The sequence below is a fragment of the Zootoca vivipara genome, chromosome 7 (assembly GCF_965207765.1).
Source record: "Zootoca vivipara chromosome 7, rZooViv2.hap1.1, whole genome shotgun sequence".
Classification (NCBI taxonomy): domain Eukaryota; kingdom Metazoa; phylum Chordata; class Lepidosauria; order Squamata; family Lacertidae; genus Zootoca; species Zootoca vivipara.
The window spans coordinates 36,581,693-36,599,154 of NC_142590.1; the positions used below are offsets into that span (position 1 = coordinate 36,581,693).

The 17,462-nt window shown below is 43.2% G+C and overlaps 1 protein-coding gene across 8 annotated transcripts in view; it reads right to left on the bottom strand.

Annotated features, from left to right (window-relative positions):
* Nucleotides 1–17,462, bottom strand: part of FGGY (FGGY carbohydrate kinase domain containing) — a 153,444-nt gene that overhangs the window by 72,575 nt on the left and 63,407 nt on the right. For all 8 annotated transcript variants that reach the window (XM_088673966.1, XM_035124277.3, XM_035124273.3 and 5 more), the window contains 2 exons: nt 11,383–11,511; nt 5,300–5,403 (listed from right to left, as the gene is read on the bottom strand). In XM_088673966.1, coding sequence (XP_088530092.1) covers nt 5,300–5,401 — 102 coding nt within the window. In that variant the 5' untranslated portion in view covers nt 5,402–5,403; nt 11,383–11,511. The remainder of the gene's footprint in view (nt 1–5,299; nt 5,404–11,382; nt 11,512–17,462) is intronic.

A 17,462-nucleotide genomic window follows, 5' to 3' on the forward strand; every position in this document is an offset into this window, starting at 1 on the left:
TTACCAGCACGGCAAAGGATTCCTTTGCAATAAACATTCAAGGAGTCTGATGCTTTAACTATGTGGCATGTTCTGCTCTCGAATCTAAGCCAACATATACTGAAACCACTTGCTGGTCTGGCTCCCACTGAGATTACAGAGATCAGCCTGTAGGAACACTTTGAGCCAGCGTGCCTCCGCGGTCTCCACCCCAGGATGTTCTGCAAAGGACACGTACTGTGCAAGCTCTCAGGCTGGAAACGTGCTCCAGACTCTATTTGTGTAAACAAAGCTGGCAGCTTGGGTGGATATTGTGGAGCAAGAACAGCGCTGTTTTATATACGCTAGTTGCTAAGAGGAGCAGATGAACCAATTCATAGTAAGCACATTTTGCCTGAAGTTGCTCTTTAAGCCAACAAAGAAACAAAAACAGGCAAAGAACATGCCTTTGAACTCAACTGAGAACCTTTTACAATATTTATAGCGTACAGATTCACCCAAGCAATCCCTTAATTCTTGTATCCTGTTGATCTTAAAAGGACCGTTAGAAAACCCAGAAAAGATAGAATCGCACAACAGATAAATTTAATTGCAGCAGGTTATTCGGGCCAAGTGTCAACAACTCCAAACTCAAAATGCAGATCGATGTCAGAGCTGGGCGTGGTGCGTGGAAAAACTGCATGATTTAATCATTGCCCATTTCAGCTTGTTGAAGTGTGCAGATTGGAGGTGGGGGGACGGGACACATGACGGGGGTTAAAAGATAAAGATATGGAACTTGGGAGAAGGAGAAAGCTGTTTGCAAAAATTGTTGGAAGAATAAACTGAGAACACCATAGAATCAAGCATGTCTTGTAGAAGGGCTGGATACAAACGAGAGAAGAAAATATTTAAAATAGTCTTGTAACAGTAGGGATGCTGTGGCACAGTGGATTCCCATGCTGATTGCCTCTGCTCATGTCCTCCTTCCAACTGCCAACTGTTAAAACTCCTACTGCCACCACCCCAGTTGTCATTCCGTAGTCTTAAGTGATCTCCTCCACATTCCCAACAGAAGACCCTAATGGTTCATTACAGATTGACTTCTATACCACTCAAAATACCAGAGGCATGACCAATAAACATATTTCCTTTAATTTCTTAGACTTTTTTTAAAAAAAAGCGGGGGATGTAATGGGGCATCTTTCATAATTTTACAAGCCCATAACTAAGGCCTACTCGTCTGATTCACCGAACGTTGAGCCACTCATTGCAACCCCCTCCTCTTCCACCACCCTCCCTCCCACCCCCACTTCCCCAGAAAATAAAGTAACCCAGCAAATTATTTTGAGTGCTTTGTTGTTAAGATCCTTTGAAAGAAACCCACTACTCGACCATTGCACTTTCACCCTGCTTTATGTTCGCTGAATTTCTCCTGACAGTTGACTTTTTCGTTTGCCAGAACCACAACAAAGGAAAGCCTTGAGTTTCCATACAGGCCATTTTCCCCTCCCCTTGGTCTCTCTGTTTCGCTCTCTACTCTGATCATCTCACAAAGATATTATTGTTGCTGGCTCACAGGGGCTCGGTGCACCTGAAGCAGATCAAAGGAACTTTTTTATGCCAGTCTGACCACACAGGTCTCTCTCCCACTGCATTAAATTAAACCTGATGATTCATCTCTATTGCCCTCAGGGTCCCTTGGTACAAAGAGAAGGAGAATGAATATATATATATATATATATATATATATATATATATATATATATATATATATATGGAGAGATTTCTAACAAAAACATAGAGGATAATAAACTTAGATTTTATGGCTCTAATTAAAAAAAGGTACAGTTAATTTCAACCAACTGCAGCTGCAAATACATATCATTAAAAAGGCACACACAACTGCCCTATGTCGTCGGCGCAGTATATAAACAGGTACAGATAAAAGACTGCTTCAACCAAAGAGTTTTCATATATTCATTCCACAGCAGCTTTGGATTTGTTAGTTGTTCACTGATGGGAAATCACATTGCCTTTGACAATGAAATATGGTGAAAAGGGGGGGTAGTAGTTTTGGTATTTTGAAACTGAGACAGATTTTGCAGCGCATTCCTATGTTCGCTTTCTTGCACGTATGCTCAGAGGGCTTACTGCTAACTAACTGTGCATAGGAATGTAGTATCAGTTATCTATTGAAAGAAAACTTTTAAGTGGGATTCTAACATTAGCACGATTTACATTAGCACTATTATGCCAATTTGGCCTTGATCATACTGCTCCCGCTGCACAAACAAACAAGGCATTCTATAGGGCATGGGTAGGCAAACTAAGGCCTGGGGGCTGGATCCGGCCCAATTACCTTCTAAATCCGGCCTGCGGACGGTCCGGGAATCAGTGTGTTTTTACATGAGTAGAATGTATCCTTTTATTTAAAACTAGTGTCATTGAGCCCGTTAAATAAACGGGCGCTAGAACATATGTGAGAGGAGCGGCGGGGCCGCGGCCTTCCCTCCCTCTCTGCGCTCGGCCGTGGGGCACGCCGGGAATGCAAGTAAACAAACTCGCTTTCTTGTCCTCTCACAGGCCAGGGAGGGTTGTGAAGAGGAGGCGGAGGAGGCGGCGGCAGACCAAGATGGAGCTCCCGCTACGAGAAATCCAGGATTTTGAGGGGTCTGTTGGTGGGAGGAGGAAGAAGAAGAGGACGGGGGAAGTATGGAGGATGGGGGGAGGGAGGGAGGACTCCAGTCCCCGAGGCTCTGTTCGCAACCAGGCCCCTTTGTAGGAAGCGGATGTCCCCCTCCACACGCTTCCGTGGCTGTCAGCACTCTCTCTGCCCTCTCAGGAAAGGTAGCCCTGAGGGCTGGGAAGGGAGGGAGAAGCTCGAGCGGATCCGGCTGCCGCCGTCGCCGCTTCATTCGGCTGCCGCCACCATCTTGTCTGTCTCTCTCTTGCTCTCGTGTGCTCCAAGTGTCTCTGCGTTCCAAGTCCCAACGGCTGCCCGTGGGGCACATGCGCAGTAGCGCAAACACAGGGACACAGGGACTGGACGCAGAGACACTTGGACTTTATTATATAGGATGCATCTCTGGGTTATTTGTGGGGCATAGGAATTCATTCATTTCCCCCCTTCAAAATATAGTCCAGCCAAGGTCTGAGGGACAGTGGACTGGCCCCCTGCTGAAAAAGTTTGCTGACCCCTGCAGTATAGGGTGTACAAAGTACCTCACAAATTTTGTAATCCTCACAACAAACTTGTAACTCTTATCATAGATGGGGAAGAGAGCTGAAAGGAGCATAAGGCCAGTCAGTGCCTATGCACAATACTCTCCTTTCTGCCACATCTCTTATCCATTTTGAAAAATTGGAGAAATGGTTGGTGCCTTTTCCTCCCCATTTCTGTCCACCTGATCTGCATTTGTAGCTGGTCAGCGCATTACAGCATGAATTAAAAATAGGTGACCATCAGAGGTGCACCTATGGTCCCCTGTGCCCCTGGCAAGAAGCAGTATCCGTGCCACCCCTCGGGGGGGGGGGGGGACCAAAACACTTTACTACAATAGCCGCATTAGAAATGACTACAGTGGTACCTCAATTTACAAACACAATTGGTTCCAGAAGTCTGTACTTAACCTGAAGCGAACTTTTCCATTGAAAGTAATGGAAAGTGGATTAATCCGTTCCAGGAAGGTCCGCGGAGTACTTAAACTGAAAATACTCAAACCGAGGCGTACTTAAACCGAGGTATGACTGTACATTTTACACGACCCAAGTACATGAAGTATCTGGAGCGAGGGTCAGGGGAGGAGGAAGGGCAGAAAAAATGCACACCTTTTTTTGCAAGAGGGACGGGAAGCTTCTCCAGCATTTGACCTTGCTGCGACAGTGGCAGCACTTTGCCACAGACATATACGTTATACACTACAGAAGTCTACCTTCATACCGCCTTGCCATTTCTCATGAACTTACACAGATAACTGGAGACAAATTTCTGGAGTGGGTTTTTCAGGGTCCCGCCCCCAGTCCTGTGCCCCTGGTGGGGGCGGGAAGGAGTTTTGCCAGCTCCTGGATATGCTTCTGGTGTCAGTTCTCCCTCAGAGACAATTCTCTGGGATCTGGTGATCAGAAACTTTACTGCTCTGGTGAACCATCTCCTGGCCTTTGAAAATTCTATCAGCTGTATTAGCTCCTGCTATCCCTGCCTGGGATCTGTCCATTTAATTATCATCTGGCCTGCCTCTCCATTCTACTACCAGTCTGCTTCTACATTCTATTGGCTACCCCTGCCTGTGCTTGGGATTTGCCAGCAGGAACCAAGGAACCCTGGAACTTCTTCAGACAGAGCACAGATAAACTATGGAATTAGCTACGGTATTAGACATAGTAATGGCAGTCAACTTGAATGGCTTTAAAAGGGGTCTGGAAACATGCGTGGAGAGTAACAAATATTAACATGATGGCTCCAGTGTCGGAGGCAGTATACCAGCTGCATGAAGTATCATCCTGAATCTATACTTTACTTCCTTTGCCTCTAACACGACAGTTTATAATTTCCCGCCCCCAATTCATATGTTTGTGTGTGTGTGTGTAATCAAAAATGTGTACGCTGTCATTTGTGAATAATGCACATATTATTTATTTTGCTGCATATAATTTAGTGAAATCCTATCTAATGATTCAGTCTACATTTAAGCAAGTTAACAAGTTTTAAATGAAATGAAAATGGCTGAATAAGATGACTGAATAAGATAAGACAAGAAAACAGAATGCTTTCAGGCATGCAGAGAGAGAGAGAGACAGTAAACTTTAATTGCAATCCCAGGAAAAAGCTTTTCCACTAATTCAGTGAGAAAAAATATTGAAGCAAAAATTGCTTATCTGGGCTCTTTTGGAGCCGCAATGCAACTCATAATTCTATAGATCATTAGAGTGCTCAGCACAAGATGGATTTATATTGATTGAGAGAGGAGGTGAGAGAGATGAAGGCTAAAGGGGATTTTCTAAAGACACTGAGTACTCAGTTATACATTAGTGACATGCCCATCATGGGTTACTCTAAGCGAGAGTCTCTGGCTCCAATTTCACACTGTCCAGTTGAAATCACAGTAGAATAATTTCTGACTTCTCTTTTACATTTTGTGCCTTTCCCTTAGTATTGATTTCTACTACTATTAAAGATGTTTCTCAGTAGCAGATGTATGGTGATCTATAAGAAGTCTCTCAAAGAACTCCATAATATCCAGGATACACAAGGGCAAATAAATTAAAAGAGGTGTTTAAAGGGCAGTTTCTCATCAGCCGGATTTATGTGACTGGCATAACGATTGTGCTCCCAACTTACCGCCATGTGGCATGAAGACGTTCCACATATCACAACGGCTCGGGATGTAATTGGCTGGTTTTCACAGGGCAAGTTATGTCCTTGCACTCTGGCTCCAATCATGCCTGGTACGGAGAGACAAAATATATATATAAGAAACCCCATTTTTAAAGACATAACTCTGAGAAGGCTGTCAAACAGTGTTATCAGAGAAGCCAATTTCTCTACTTCGACTTGGCTAATACATCGCCCCCGCCGCCACCCCCCCACCCATAAAAGTATTGATCAATCTAATGGAAGAGAGAACAATCATCGTCAATCAGGATTCACAGCTGGAGTGACAGACACAGATCCATGTCTTCAGATGCAGCTACAGAGGGTGTTTGGGCACCCACACAGGGGTGCCGAGTTTTAAACAGAAAATGGCTGGGGGCAAAATGGGGGTGCTAAACGCTTTGTCTGCCTGCAATCTTCCTCCTTCCAATTCTTACTCCCCCACACAGCCCATTTTTATACTAGCTGTGCTTATTTATGGTCTCACATCCCATAAATAATGGATGTGGGGAATGACACCAGGTTGGGAGCAATCGCCAAGGACAGAGGAAGATACTGGCACTTCTCTCCTGCCTGCTGATTTCTGCTCAAAATTGCCACCCCTCGCCTCATTCAATACAATCCACCTTTGAAGGCACAGGGCTATTGTCACTCTGCATTCTGCCCATACCCATTGGATTTTCTGCAGGTGAATTGGCCAAAGCCACACAACGAGGTAACAATCCAATTCATTTTCCTTGCTTCCCCTTATTACAGACAACACCAACCACTATATCTGTCACAATTAAATTCAGTCTCTGAAATATGGTGAATGTCGATGAATGATTGACAGTAACTGAAATGAGGCTTTCAGCATCCACCAGTGTTTGTCTCACAAACAGGGACCTACTGTAGTGAGCACTGACATTCAAAAGGTTCATCTGGGATTTCCAACATTCATGTGAATGCCAACATTCATTCTCTCCCCCACCCACCATAAATTGGATATATAATTCTCATATATATATATATATATATATATATATATATATATATATATATATATTCCATCTGACAATGCAATACTATACCTGTTAACAAAATAATGATGATGATAAAGCAGCAACTCTGGTATCCCTTATTATATCCCTTCCTTAAACAATGAATTTCTATAGTGGAATCCATCATTAAAGGAGAATGAATTTGCATATTATCCTCCCATATGCAACATTATGGAGAATAGTCTTCCCTACGTCTGTTATCATGGACTGCAATAGCCAGACTGTTTTTAGTCATGTAAATGTTCGTAACAAAATCAGAAATTATGCTAGGCCATGTTTGATAAAGGTGGCAAAACACAATGGTCTGTTGTGATATGTGGATATACAATCTTAAACTGAAAGTTCTCTCTCTGATTAAGTGCCTGCTTGCACTCTGTATTGTTCTTGTTGTTATCTGATTTTACAGATAAAATTGTAGGCATGGGGAGCAAATGGGGCATATCAAAACACTAATGTCTTTCCAAACTGTGTGTCACGACACATTAGTGTGTCGGCTGCAGTGTGCAGGTGTGTCGCATGAATGTTCCCCATGCTCCTCCCAGGGCTGGAAAGGGGTTAGTTTACCCTCTGGTTTGCTAGTAAAACTGAATTACTGTGTCGCAAAATGATGCAAGTATAAAAAGTGTGCCATCAACATGAAAAGTTTGGAAAGCTCTGGCCTAGAGCAAAAGTGGCAACATAATCCAAAATTTGAAGTATCCTTTATAACATCATATTTTACATGGCAATCTCTCTTAAGAAATTAAACAAATTATTTATTATGAGTACAGGGGCCTCTAAAATATTTTGATCACTACTACTGTCTCGTTGATGTCTGTGCATCAACGTGCGTCACTCCCAGTAGGTATGGTGAAAGATATCCTCTTCATAACTGGAGGATCATGCAAGGGATGTATCATATGCACGTGAGATTTAATCCTTTGTGAAGAACAGAAACAATTAGAACTTACTGCTAATGGTTCAGCTTTCTTTATTTTACCGTGTGCCCAAGAAAATATTCCACGTTGTGCTAAGGGTATTGCATAGAGAAGATCTACAAGGAATTTCCTGTACAAATATGTGCTATATTTAGAAGTGTACAAGGATGTTTAAAACCCTTTATGTATTTCAAAATGTGTATGTCATGTTAAGCAAGGTTAATCTCAACTTGAAGAAATGTGTATTCATCACACTGTTATTAATGAGTCACATGGCAAAATATATATTAAATAACCACATAGAAAATGTGCATTGAGTAGAAGGCATGCTGCCTTCATAGTCCTTGAACTTTAGTCAAGAAGTCTTCATAGGTTTGTAGCAGCATTTGTACGCTCTGGTGTTTGCCACAGAGCTGAAATCCTGAGAAAACCCACCTCTTTTGCCTGGCCTTTGACACCTGAGATAGATGTTTTTAGGGCTTGTGATTGTCATTTGTTTAAACTGTTTTTAACTACCAAATTCCAAATACCTGGCTCATCACAAATCCACACACGTTGAGAAGTGGATGAGAACCTAACATTTATGAGGGCAAACAGAATTTTCACAGATTCCAGGTGCAAGTTCCTTAGTCCTCCACATGCTGCACCAGACTGGGCTGGTCGAATGCCTTCTTAGTTTTGGTTTCCCTTCGAAAGAAATTGTGGGATGGATTGTCCAAAGGCCAAACGACAGCCAGGAAAATTGAACTCGTTTTCCAGGTGGGATTTACCCACAACTAAGCATGTACAGAATTCAGCTCAAGACTGCCTTACACCTGGGCTTGTGAGAAACACGCCAATGAGACCCAGCTGCATCCTGTCTCATTTGGTTCCAGCTTCCCATCCATTCTAAAAATGGAAGAAGCTGGCAGTAGGCTGGCAAAGGCTTGCTTCGGCTCTATATTCCTTCCTGCTCTGCATTTCTAATCATCTGCCTACCTTATACTGCTTGTCCGGATTTTTTGAAACCTTATTTGAGCAACAATAAAATATGTTGGGCACTCTGAGAACTTTTCCTCTTAGGTTTATTCCTTTGGGAAAAGATCATAGCTCAGAGGCAGAGTATCTGCTTTAGTCCAGCTAGATGGGCAGGGGTATAAATAATGAAATTATTATTATTCATCTCCAGGTAGGGCTGGGACAGACTGCTGTCTGAAACCCTGGAGTGCTATTGACAGTCATTATAGACAGGTAGACATGAGTGGCGATCTTGGGCTTGCCGATCGGAAGGTCGTTGGTTCGAATCTATGCAACAGAGTGAGCTCCCGGTGCTCGGTCCCAGCTCCTGCCAACCTAGCAGTTTGAAAGCACACCAGTGCAAGTAGATACAGTGGTACCTCTACTTACAAATAACTTTACTTACGAATGTTTCTACTTACGAATGGAGCTCCGTCCGCCATCTTGGATGCAGTTTAGATAGGATTCTTTCTACTTACGAATTTTTAGATAGGGTTGCTTCGACTTACGAATTTTTTCTCCCAATGCATTCGTATGGGATTCGACTTACAATTTTTTTCGACTTATGAATGTGCATTCGGAACACATTAAATTCGTAAGTAGAGGTACCACGGTATATAGCTCTGGCTTCCACCACAACCTGGAAAGCTCTCTATGGACAAACACCGGCACCATCGGCCTGAAAAGTGAGGTGAGCACCGCAACCCCAGTCGCCTTTGACTGGACTTAACCGTCCAGGGGTCCTTCACCTTGACCTTACCTTACAGACAGTAATGAACTGGATGGATCAATGGTCTGACTTAGTATAAGGCAACTTCCTTCCTATGTTCCTCTCTGCTCAATGCCTTTCCTCTCCTTTTTTGGTTCCCTAATTTTGTTAGGAGTGCAGCATGGTGAGAGGGAAGGTTTAACCCTTTCTGTTCCCCCCCCCTCTCTCTCTCTCTCACACACACACACGTGTATCCTGGAAGAGATGCTCGCATTGGCAACAGCGTAAGCTTCCTTTCAAGGGTTCAAAGTAGGGAGTGTGAGATACAATATTTTTTGGTGGGGAGGCATGATGGAAGGAAAGAATGAAGCCTTCCCTCTGAATATACTGCTGTGGTGACAATAATCACCCCACCCCACCCTTATTCTTGTCGTCGTCGTCCCCAAAAAATCAAACACTAATTTCATTGCTATTTATGTGTCCCACATCATGTCAAGTTTGGTCCTTGTGCCATTTCCCCTGCATTTTGCAGGTGTGGGAACTTGGGAAGCAGCCTCAAGAGTGGGTCCACCTGGCTCAGTACTATCCACCTTGACAGGCAGTGGCCTCTCTGAGGGTTAACCAAATGTCAAAATTAGCATGTGAAAAGGAAACAGCTGGGAAGATTTTTAGTAGCCCTAAACTCTGGCATGGCATCTTCCGTCTCTAAAATAAAATAAACACACGTACACACACATGCCTTCCATACCAAAACAGGCAGAGTTTGAAAAGGGAATCACATCGGATTACTAATGAAATGCACATTAAAATATTTAATGTGTCTATTATGGAGAGAGTATCAAATCTCTTGAGTCTACTGTGGGCAAATATTTTCATCCCTTGGGGCTTAGCATTCAAAACCTAAGTTCATATCTGGCATTTAAAATCAAGTGGCCTCATATGCTCTGGCCTCTTCCACTGTGGTTTCTCTGTATATCCCTGAGTTTGCATTCAGATCAACTTCACATAAACTTGCAGTAGTGCAAAACAAATACCCTACCCTTTGCAGAGGCCACGTTTGGCTGGGGTTGCCAAGAACACAGCCTCTTATTAATCCTTCTAACTGATATTAAAAAGTAGTACACTCTGTTTTTGGAATGTATGTTTGGGAGAGCTTCAGTACAGTTGTTCTCTTGTGGTTACGTCCCAGCTATCAAAATGTGAAACTGGTTTTTACTTGGGAATTTCTTATCTTGAAGAGAGGGGCAGCTCCATTCCAAATTTCTAAAGGAAATATCTCCCCCCCCCCCACATACACATTCAGCTGGAAAAGTGTGTGTTGTACAAGTTGCCTTCCCACCCTTCCACACACTGGAGTGATCTGCATTGTGAGCCACATGTAGGTCGGGCAGGTGTACAAAATGGGAAGGCCTGCTCCAAGCCACAGAACATAACAGAATCCTCTGTAACGCTGCTTAGCGTACCCAATGTCTAACTCTCCTCACCTTCCACATATAAACTTCCATGCTACCACTCACGAAGCAAGGCCTGTAAGTTGTGCCGACATTAGGTTAAACTAGTAGGTAGCAAACTGATAAAAGGAGCTGTGTTTCCACACTTGAGACATAAAGCATGTCAAAGAGCCGGAGGCTGACAGGTCAAGCAAGGACAAGTCAACATTTAAGGATTTTTGTTTGTTTTAAATTCCGCTACAGTGGAACATCGGTTTATGAACGGAATCCGTTCCACAGAGGCGTTCGTAAACGCAGGCATTCGCTCCCCAAAGGCACACTTTTGCGCGTGCGCGAAGCGCTGATAGAGCACTTCTGCACATATGTGATCTGCGCATCCAACGCCACGGAACCCGGATTTAAACACTTCCGGGTCCGCGGCGTTCATAAACGGAGGCGTTCATAAACAGAGGTAGTTGTAAACCGAGGTTCCACTGTATTTCATTCAGATTTCAAGATCATAACCAGGAGAAGGTTTGCAGCCTTGTCTTTTCCCAAATCTAAAGGCTGCCCGTGTATTTCAAGCTAACAGAAGATGGAAATTGTTGGGATGCACCGAGCAAGATCACACGATCAGAGATTTGTAGGACAGCACTTGCTCTCAAAACCTATTTAATCCCGTCTCCTACATGCAGCCAGGATTCTCTATTCCCCCACATCCCAAACAGATTAGCCATGTTGTCCAGGGTAACATACCAGAACAGTTTTATACATACTGTCATATTCCTCATAATAGCTCCCTTTAAAGGCTCCCGTGCTATAAGGCTTCCTTACTTGATTATACCTACCTGGTAACCAATACTGAAAATGCATATGGAATGTAGCCTTTGCAGTGCAAGCCTCTGCTTATAATATGGAAGTGGAACAGAGAAAAAACAGCTACCCTTTTAGAGAATACCTATTCCTCCAGCATGTGCATCAATGAGAGAAGCGCCTACTGCGGTCCCCTTAGCAAGGCCAAGGGCTTCAGCAGCCTCTGACGTCAGACCATTTCCAACTGGAGCTCCTGGAGCGAGAACTTCATTTCCTAAGAAAACAAAAGGAGAAAAACAAAATAAAATGCACTAGTCTCATCGTGGCGGCCACCAACTTGGATGGCTACTAGTCATGATATAGCTAAGCATTATGTCCGGTATATGAAGTAATGTGTCCTCTGGGAGGAATGAGCAATAACCGGTTTTCAACATCGTGATATATCACCAGCTAAACATCGCGATATATTGATATATAATGATATCAGAAATAAGGAAGGAACTACACAGAGGCGAACGGGACAATGTCCTGGAAACTGCTGCTACTTAAGGGTCTAAAACTGATGATGATTATTATCAATCACCTCATGGTCATTTTCATCAACAGGCAAGCCAAAGGCACCCCACCTTTACTGCCGCCACCTCCCATCGCCACTGCAAGGCCTTGCAGGGTGCTGCCACTGCCGCCACTCCCTGTCACTGCCGCAAGGTATTGCAAGCTGCCGCTGCTACTACTGCCACCTCCTATCACTGCTGTGAGTCCTCGCAGGCTGCCACTGCTACTGCTGCTGCGTCCCATTGAGTCCTTGCAGGCCATTGCTACTACTGCCATCACTCTCTATCACTGCCGCCAGGCCTTGGAGGCCGCCACTGTTTGTGCCGCAGTCGCGAGGCCTCACAGGCTGCCACTGCTACTGCTGCCCTTTCCCGTTGCCGTCACAAGGACTTGCAGGCCACCACTCATTGTGGCGCAACCGCAAGGCCTTGCAGGTTGTCGCCACTACTGCCAATACATACCGCGGTCATGGCAAGCTATTTCTGCCACTGCTGCTTCTGCCTCCTTGTAGGCCTGCTGGCAATACCAGGTTATTTGTATTCACTATGATTCATTGCCATACTTTGGATTGTCCTGAATACCACCATTTGGTAGCCAAGCCCCAAACCAAAAGTCCTGTTGGGATGCATTTTGGCTTGTCTGCTGATGAAACTGAGTGTCTGATAATTGATAATATTGTCATTTAGGCAGACTGAGAGGTATCCCTTATCAAAATAGGACATCGACTGCATGAGGCATATTTTATTGCATTGCGGACATATGATCAAGCTGGGGAACTATTGATTAAACCACTATTGGCAAATCGGCCGGGTCAATCTGAAGCCTACTATATCAAATATCTTCTGGACGACAAGTCCAATGATATCACAGTGGCAAAGTTTCTTTCAGTAGTCACACGAATCAAAGATCAACATACCCATGACTAAACAAATAACGCTTCGGTCTCCCTTCCCTGGGAGGTTGTCTGTCCGAATCTGTATTTTATTCTGAATCCATGTTATGGGTCTTTGGACCACAATAAAGATTATTATAATATTGTCATTTATCCGTTTTAGTCCCCTAAGTAGTAGCAGTTGGCAGGACATTGTCCTGTCCACCTCTCTAAGTTCCATCATTATTTCAGACATTGTGGTAGACTGCAATGTTTAGCTGGTGATAACATTGCAAAGTTTAGCTGGTGAGTTATCGCAATGTTTGGCTGGTTATTGTGATGTTGAAAACCAGAAATTTCCAATTATTGTCGATATATTGTGATTCACAATATATTGCCAGCTCAAATATTATGAAACAATTATCATGATGTGAACTTCAAACCGGTTTTGGACGATATATCAATGTATCGCCCAGCCCTAGTCTCTGGATGCCAGTTGTTGGGAATTACAGGTGGGGAGAGCTCAGATTCTGCTTGCCAAACATAGCTGGTTGGTCAGTGTAAAAAACAGGGTGCTGGATGCTTTGGTTTGACCCAGCAAGTCTTGTTTTATGTTCAGTCTGTTGGGAGGCAAATGCTACTTTTCCCGTGCTTGAAAGTGATCCTTTGCCCTCTTCTCCCTGACCTGATATGCCCTTCATTCTATTTACCAAGCACCAATAATATTGCTTTTGAATTTTAAAACACATGCCTGTTGTGTAACGTTAATCATAACAATGTAAACCCTTGTATCAACAGTTGTTGTTTAGTCATTTAGTCGTGTCCGACTCTTCGTGACCCCATGGACCACAATAAAGATTACATTTATCCAGGAATAAGATAAACATGGATGCTATACTTGCAAAGCTACACTCATGTGGTTTTCAAAAGGACCATTAGTGAGGTTTCAATAGTATTCAATGGCTGGGTAGAAAACAGCTACTACAATTCTTTCTAAGAAATCAGCTTAATATTCTGTACTCTCATGAATACCTGAAAGTATTCTCTTGAGTTCTATGTGAACCGATGGATTGAGTCACTGTGTTTGCCAGCTTCCTATGTTCCTTCCCCCTGGAGCCTCCTGTTGGCCCCCAAAATCTGTTCCCCCGACCGTCTGGAGCAGATTCTGAGAGTGTGCAGTGGGGAGGAGAAGAAAGGGAAATCTGCTCCACTCTCACAACAGCAACACCATTTGCTAAGAACAGGAGTGAAGGAGTGCTCTTGTGGTCTAATCCTGCTTGCAGGTTTCCCACAGGCGTCTGGTTGGGATTTTTAGAAGAGAACTCCATGCCCCTCTCTCCCCCCCCCCCGGTTGAGCGAGAAACAAGTTTACCAAAGGAAAAAGCTGTCTGGAACTTTTCCTTCCCTTTTATCCTAAAGACTAGTTCCGGAATTTGCTCATGATTGGTTTCAAAAAAGGTAAGGGGTACCAATGACCCACCATGTTTCCGGGCAGTTGTCACGGCAACTGGCTATTTACCAGACGTAACACAAGGCGGTTAACAATACATCTTTAGTCAACCTGTGTAACTTAATCGCAAGGTCCAAAGTCATACTAATATTGAATGGAAATGGAAGTTTTAGTGTTCACTGGCCCTTAAAAAAATAATAACAACAAAGGGAAAACCGAGCAAGGCAGTACAGCTGTACAGCTGACTCAGCTATGACACATTCAGTCATTCAAAAGCTGCTTTTAGCCTGTCATGCAGAACCAGTTGTGTTTTATGTGAAACTGTAATTTGCCACATTTCAAAGATGGAGAGGAGGTGCAAAATACAAAAGGGGGATGAAGAGGAAAAGACTCCTCTTTCTTAACTAATGTGACATGCGTGCGGGGGGTGGCTTTAAAGAAGTAAATGCATTCTGGTGTAACCACCATTGAATTTTGGCAACTAAACTGACTGGAAATGTATGTTGCATACTATGCCAAAGTTGTATTTTTGTGTTAGGTTCCTACTAAGTTAGGACTATTCGTCAACCCAGTAAACTCTGAGGCTAAAGCTAAGGAAAGATTGCAAATACCCAGGGAATCCTGTAATTGGAAAGTTAGGGACAATGCACACACTTTCAGGCCAAAGAGTCTATGCAAACAGAGGGTTAAAAGGGTGTGTACATTCCACCCTCCTTAAACATGAGCAGCCACATGGGATGCAGACAGTATGTGTGCGTACTTTTATATATGCAATTATAGAAAAAGGGGTTAAATGCAGTATTCACTATAGAACCTTCACTCTGCTTGTGAAGAAGGTTCGAAACAAGTTATAAGCCTGAGGAACATGTCGGTGGAGCAAGGGGAAGTGTGAAGTAACACCTGCAGAAAAACAAGGAAACAAGCCAAGACTTTACCATGTTTTTCTAAATGCAGCTTTGAATTGAGTTCTATACATTTATATATGTGCATGCCTGACGGACATAATCTTTACTGTTAATTGAGCATGCTCTAATACAATTCTGTACCAATAACATTCATGTTACAAGTGTCCTTCTAAGTGTCTTAAGGGAATGTATGTCCCAGCCACAAGTAGCTTTAGTTCATTGTAGGATTTAAGAAAGTACGTAAGTAGGAAGATGCTGTTATGTTACTTAAATTCAGCTCACCTCAATGCCCAGGAAAGGTAATAAGAAACTGGTATAACACTTCTATTGCAGAATGATTATTCCTGCTACATTTAAAAATACATTTAGCTAAATCCTGAAGAAGTTGTGGGACATGATATACAATGGATTGTGCATAATGCTTAGAGGCAGTATGTACACTGAAACAATTCATCTTTGACAGTTACTAAAAATGAGAACTGGCATGTATTTTGAAAAAGTGCCCTTGCACTTCATTCTAAACAGGAAGGGAAAGTTTAAATAGGCATAATTTTAGCTTCAGAACACCACTCATTGTTACAATGCTATGGAGCAGATTAGAAGATCATAACCATGCTTGCAAGGGGAAAATATAATAATAAATGTGTTCCGAAACAGTAGTTGACAAACAACCTACACAGACTGGAGGTACCATAGGATGTTCCTTAGAAAGATGGCAATGGCACTATTGTGCCATTATGAAATTCATGTGGGGGCAAAATTACAGGAAGCCAAACCAACGCCAGCATTTTCAAAGCATTGCTTGCAATGTTCATCCCATAAGGGCCCAAAGAATACATGACAGAAATACACTTCATATGAGTCAGGCCTTTAAATAAAACATACTTGAAAACAACACTCACTTGAGAGCCACAATTTTTTTTCATAAAGGCACTTTGTTTTATGAAAAAACCCCTCTCCAACTGCTAAGGACTCTTTCACATACAACTCTGTTGTTTCAATTAAAATATAACCAGGAGCGGGAGTCCACCATGCAGAAATACAGGATCACAAACAGGAAACCAAACTTCTCTCTCCACCATTTTTTCAAAGCACAGCTGGTTAGGGAGGGACTGCGTTCAAATGAGCCAATATCGTATAAACCCTCCACTTCTTCTCTTTTTTCCCCTTTTCGGATGGGAGGGAAAAGGAGCATGAGAGAATAGAAGACTCAGATTAGGCCAATAGGTCACAAGGCCCAGAGATTATTTAGAAGTGGTATTTCCCCACCCAAAAAATGTTTGTTTTCAAGACTTGTGGAGATTTGTTTTGAATTCAAAGTGAAGACTGAAAGTATATAGTTTCATCACAGATTTAGTGGGAATATATTCATAAAGGAGTCTTTGTGTTACCTTTTAAAATGTGAGGTACTGACAACCCCAGAAATAGCTATATCATATCTACAACATTTTCTACTTTGGGGGAAATGCACATTGCTTTGGGAGTGGTGGGGGAAGGACAGGGCAATGCATAAAGCCTTGCTATTCAGTGAAAAATCATTATTTGGTCCCTTAAGTAGCCCCTTAAGTATGAGAATGAGGACGAAAATTTATCAGGCCATTTAAAAAACAGATTGCAGCCTTCAGCACCTCAAAGATCTATAGTTCATGAAAATTTAACAGATGTTGCTTCCCCACTAGCCATTTTCTCTGGAATTGGCAATCTTGTTTGCTTACTCTTTATGGAAGAATCCAAACAATGACAATGTAAAATTGTTGCAGTCTATGTTTTCTGTAGCGTCCTTATCCGTCGTCCCCCCACCTTGATTTGCAGCAAATCTTGTACATCTTTTGTGCGGATTATGTTCCAAAGTCAGTGCTTAAGGTGAAAATCATGTACTGTACAGTTAGCATTACCTTAAATCATCCATAGCATACATTCTTCTTCCAAATCACCCTCCCTCCCCTGTTTGGCTGTGAGATGCCACTGCTTATTTGCCTGTGCCCATGCCTATTCCACCCTTGGTCCCTGTGCCTCCCTAAAGCCGGTGAGCAGGATGAATCCATGGAAGTGGGAGAGAGGCTTTCCCACCTTCTCCTCCCACTGGTGGGACTGTGGTAGACACTGACTGGCAAGGGGGGGGGAGACCTTCCCCTTCTCTCTGATGCCTCCTTTCTCCTCCGCATGGGCAAACCTGGAGGGCAGCTGGAAAGAGCAAAGCACATCTCGTGTGGAAGCAATCAGATCAGTTAATATTAATGTAGGTTATATAATGCCACTGTCCAACACTGGTTGGACAGTGTTCTCGAAGCTACGAACATGAGTTTGACCAAACTGCGGGAGGCAGTGCAAGACAGGAGTGCCTGGCGTGCTATGGTCCGTGGGGTCACGAAGAGTCGGACACGACTAAACGACTAAACAACAACAACAACAACAACATATAATGCCATAACACTATGGGTTTC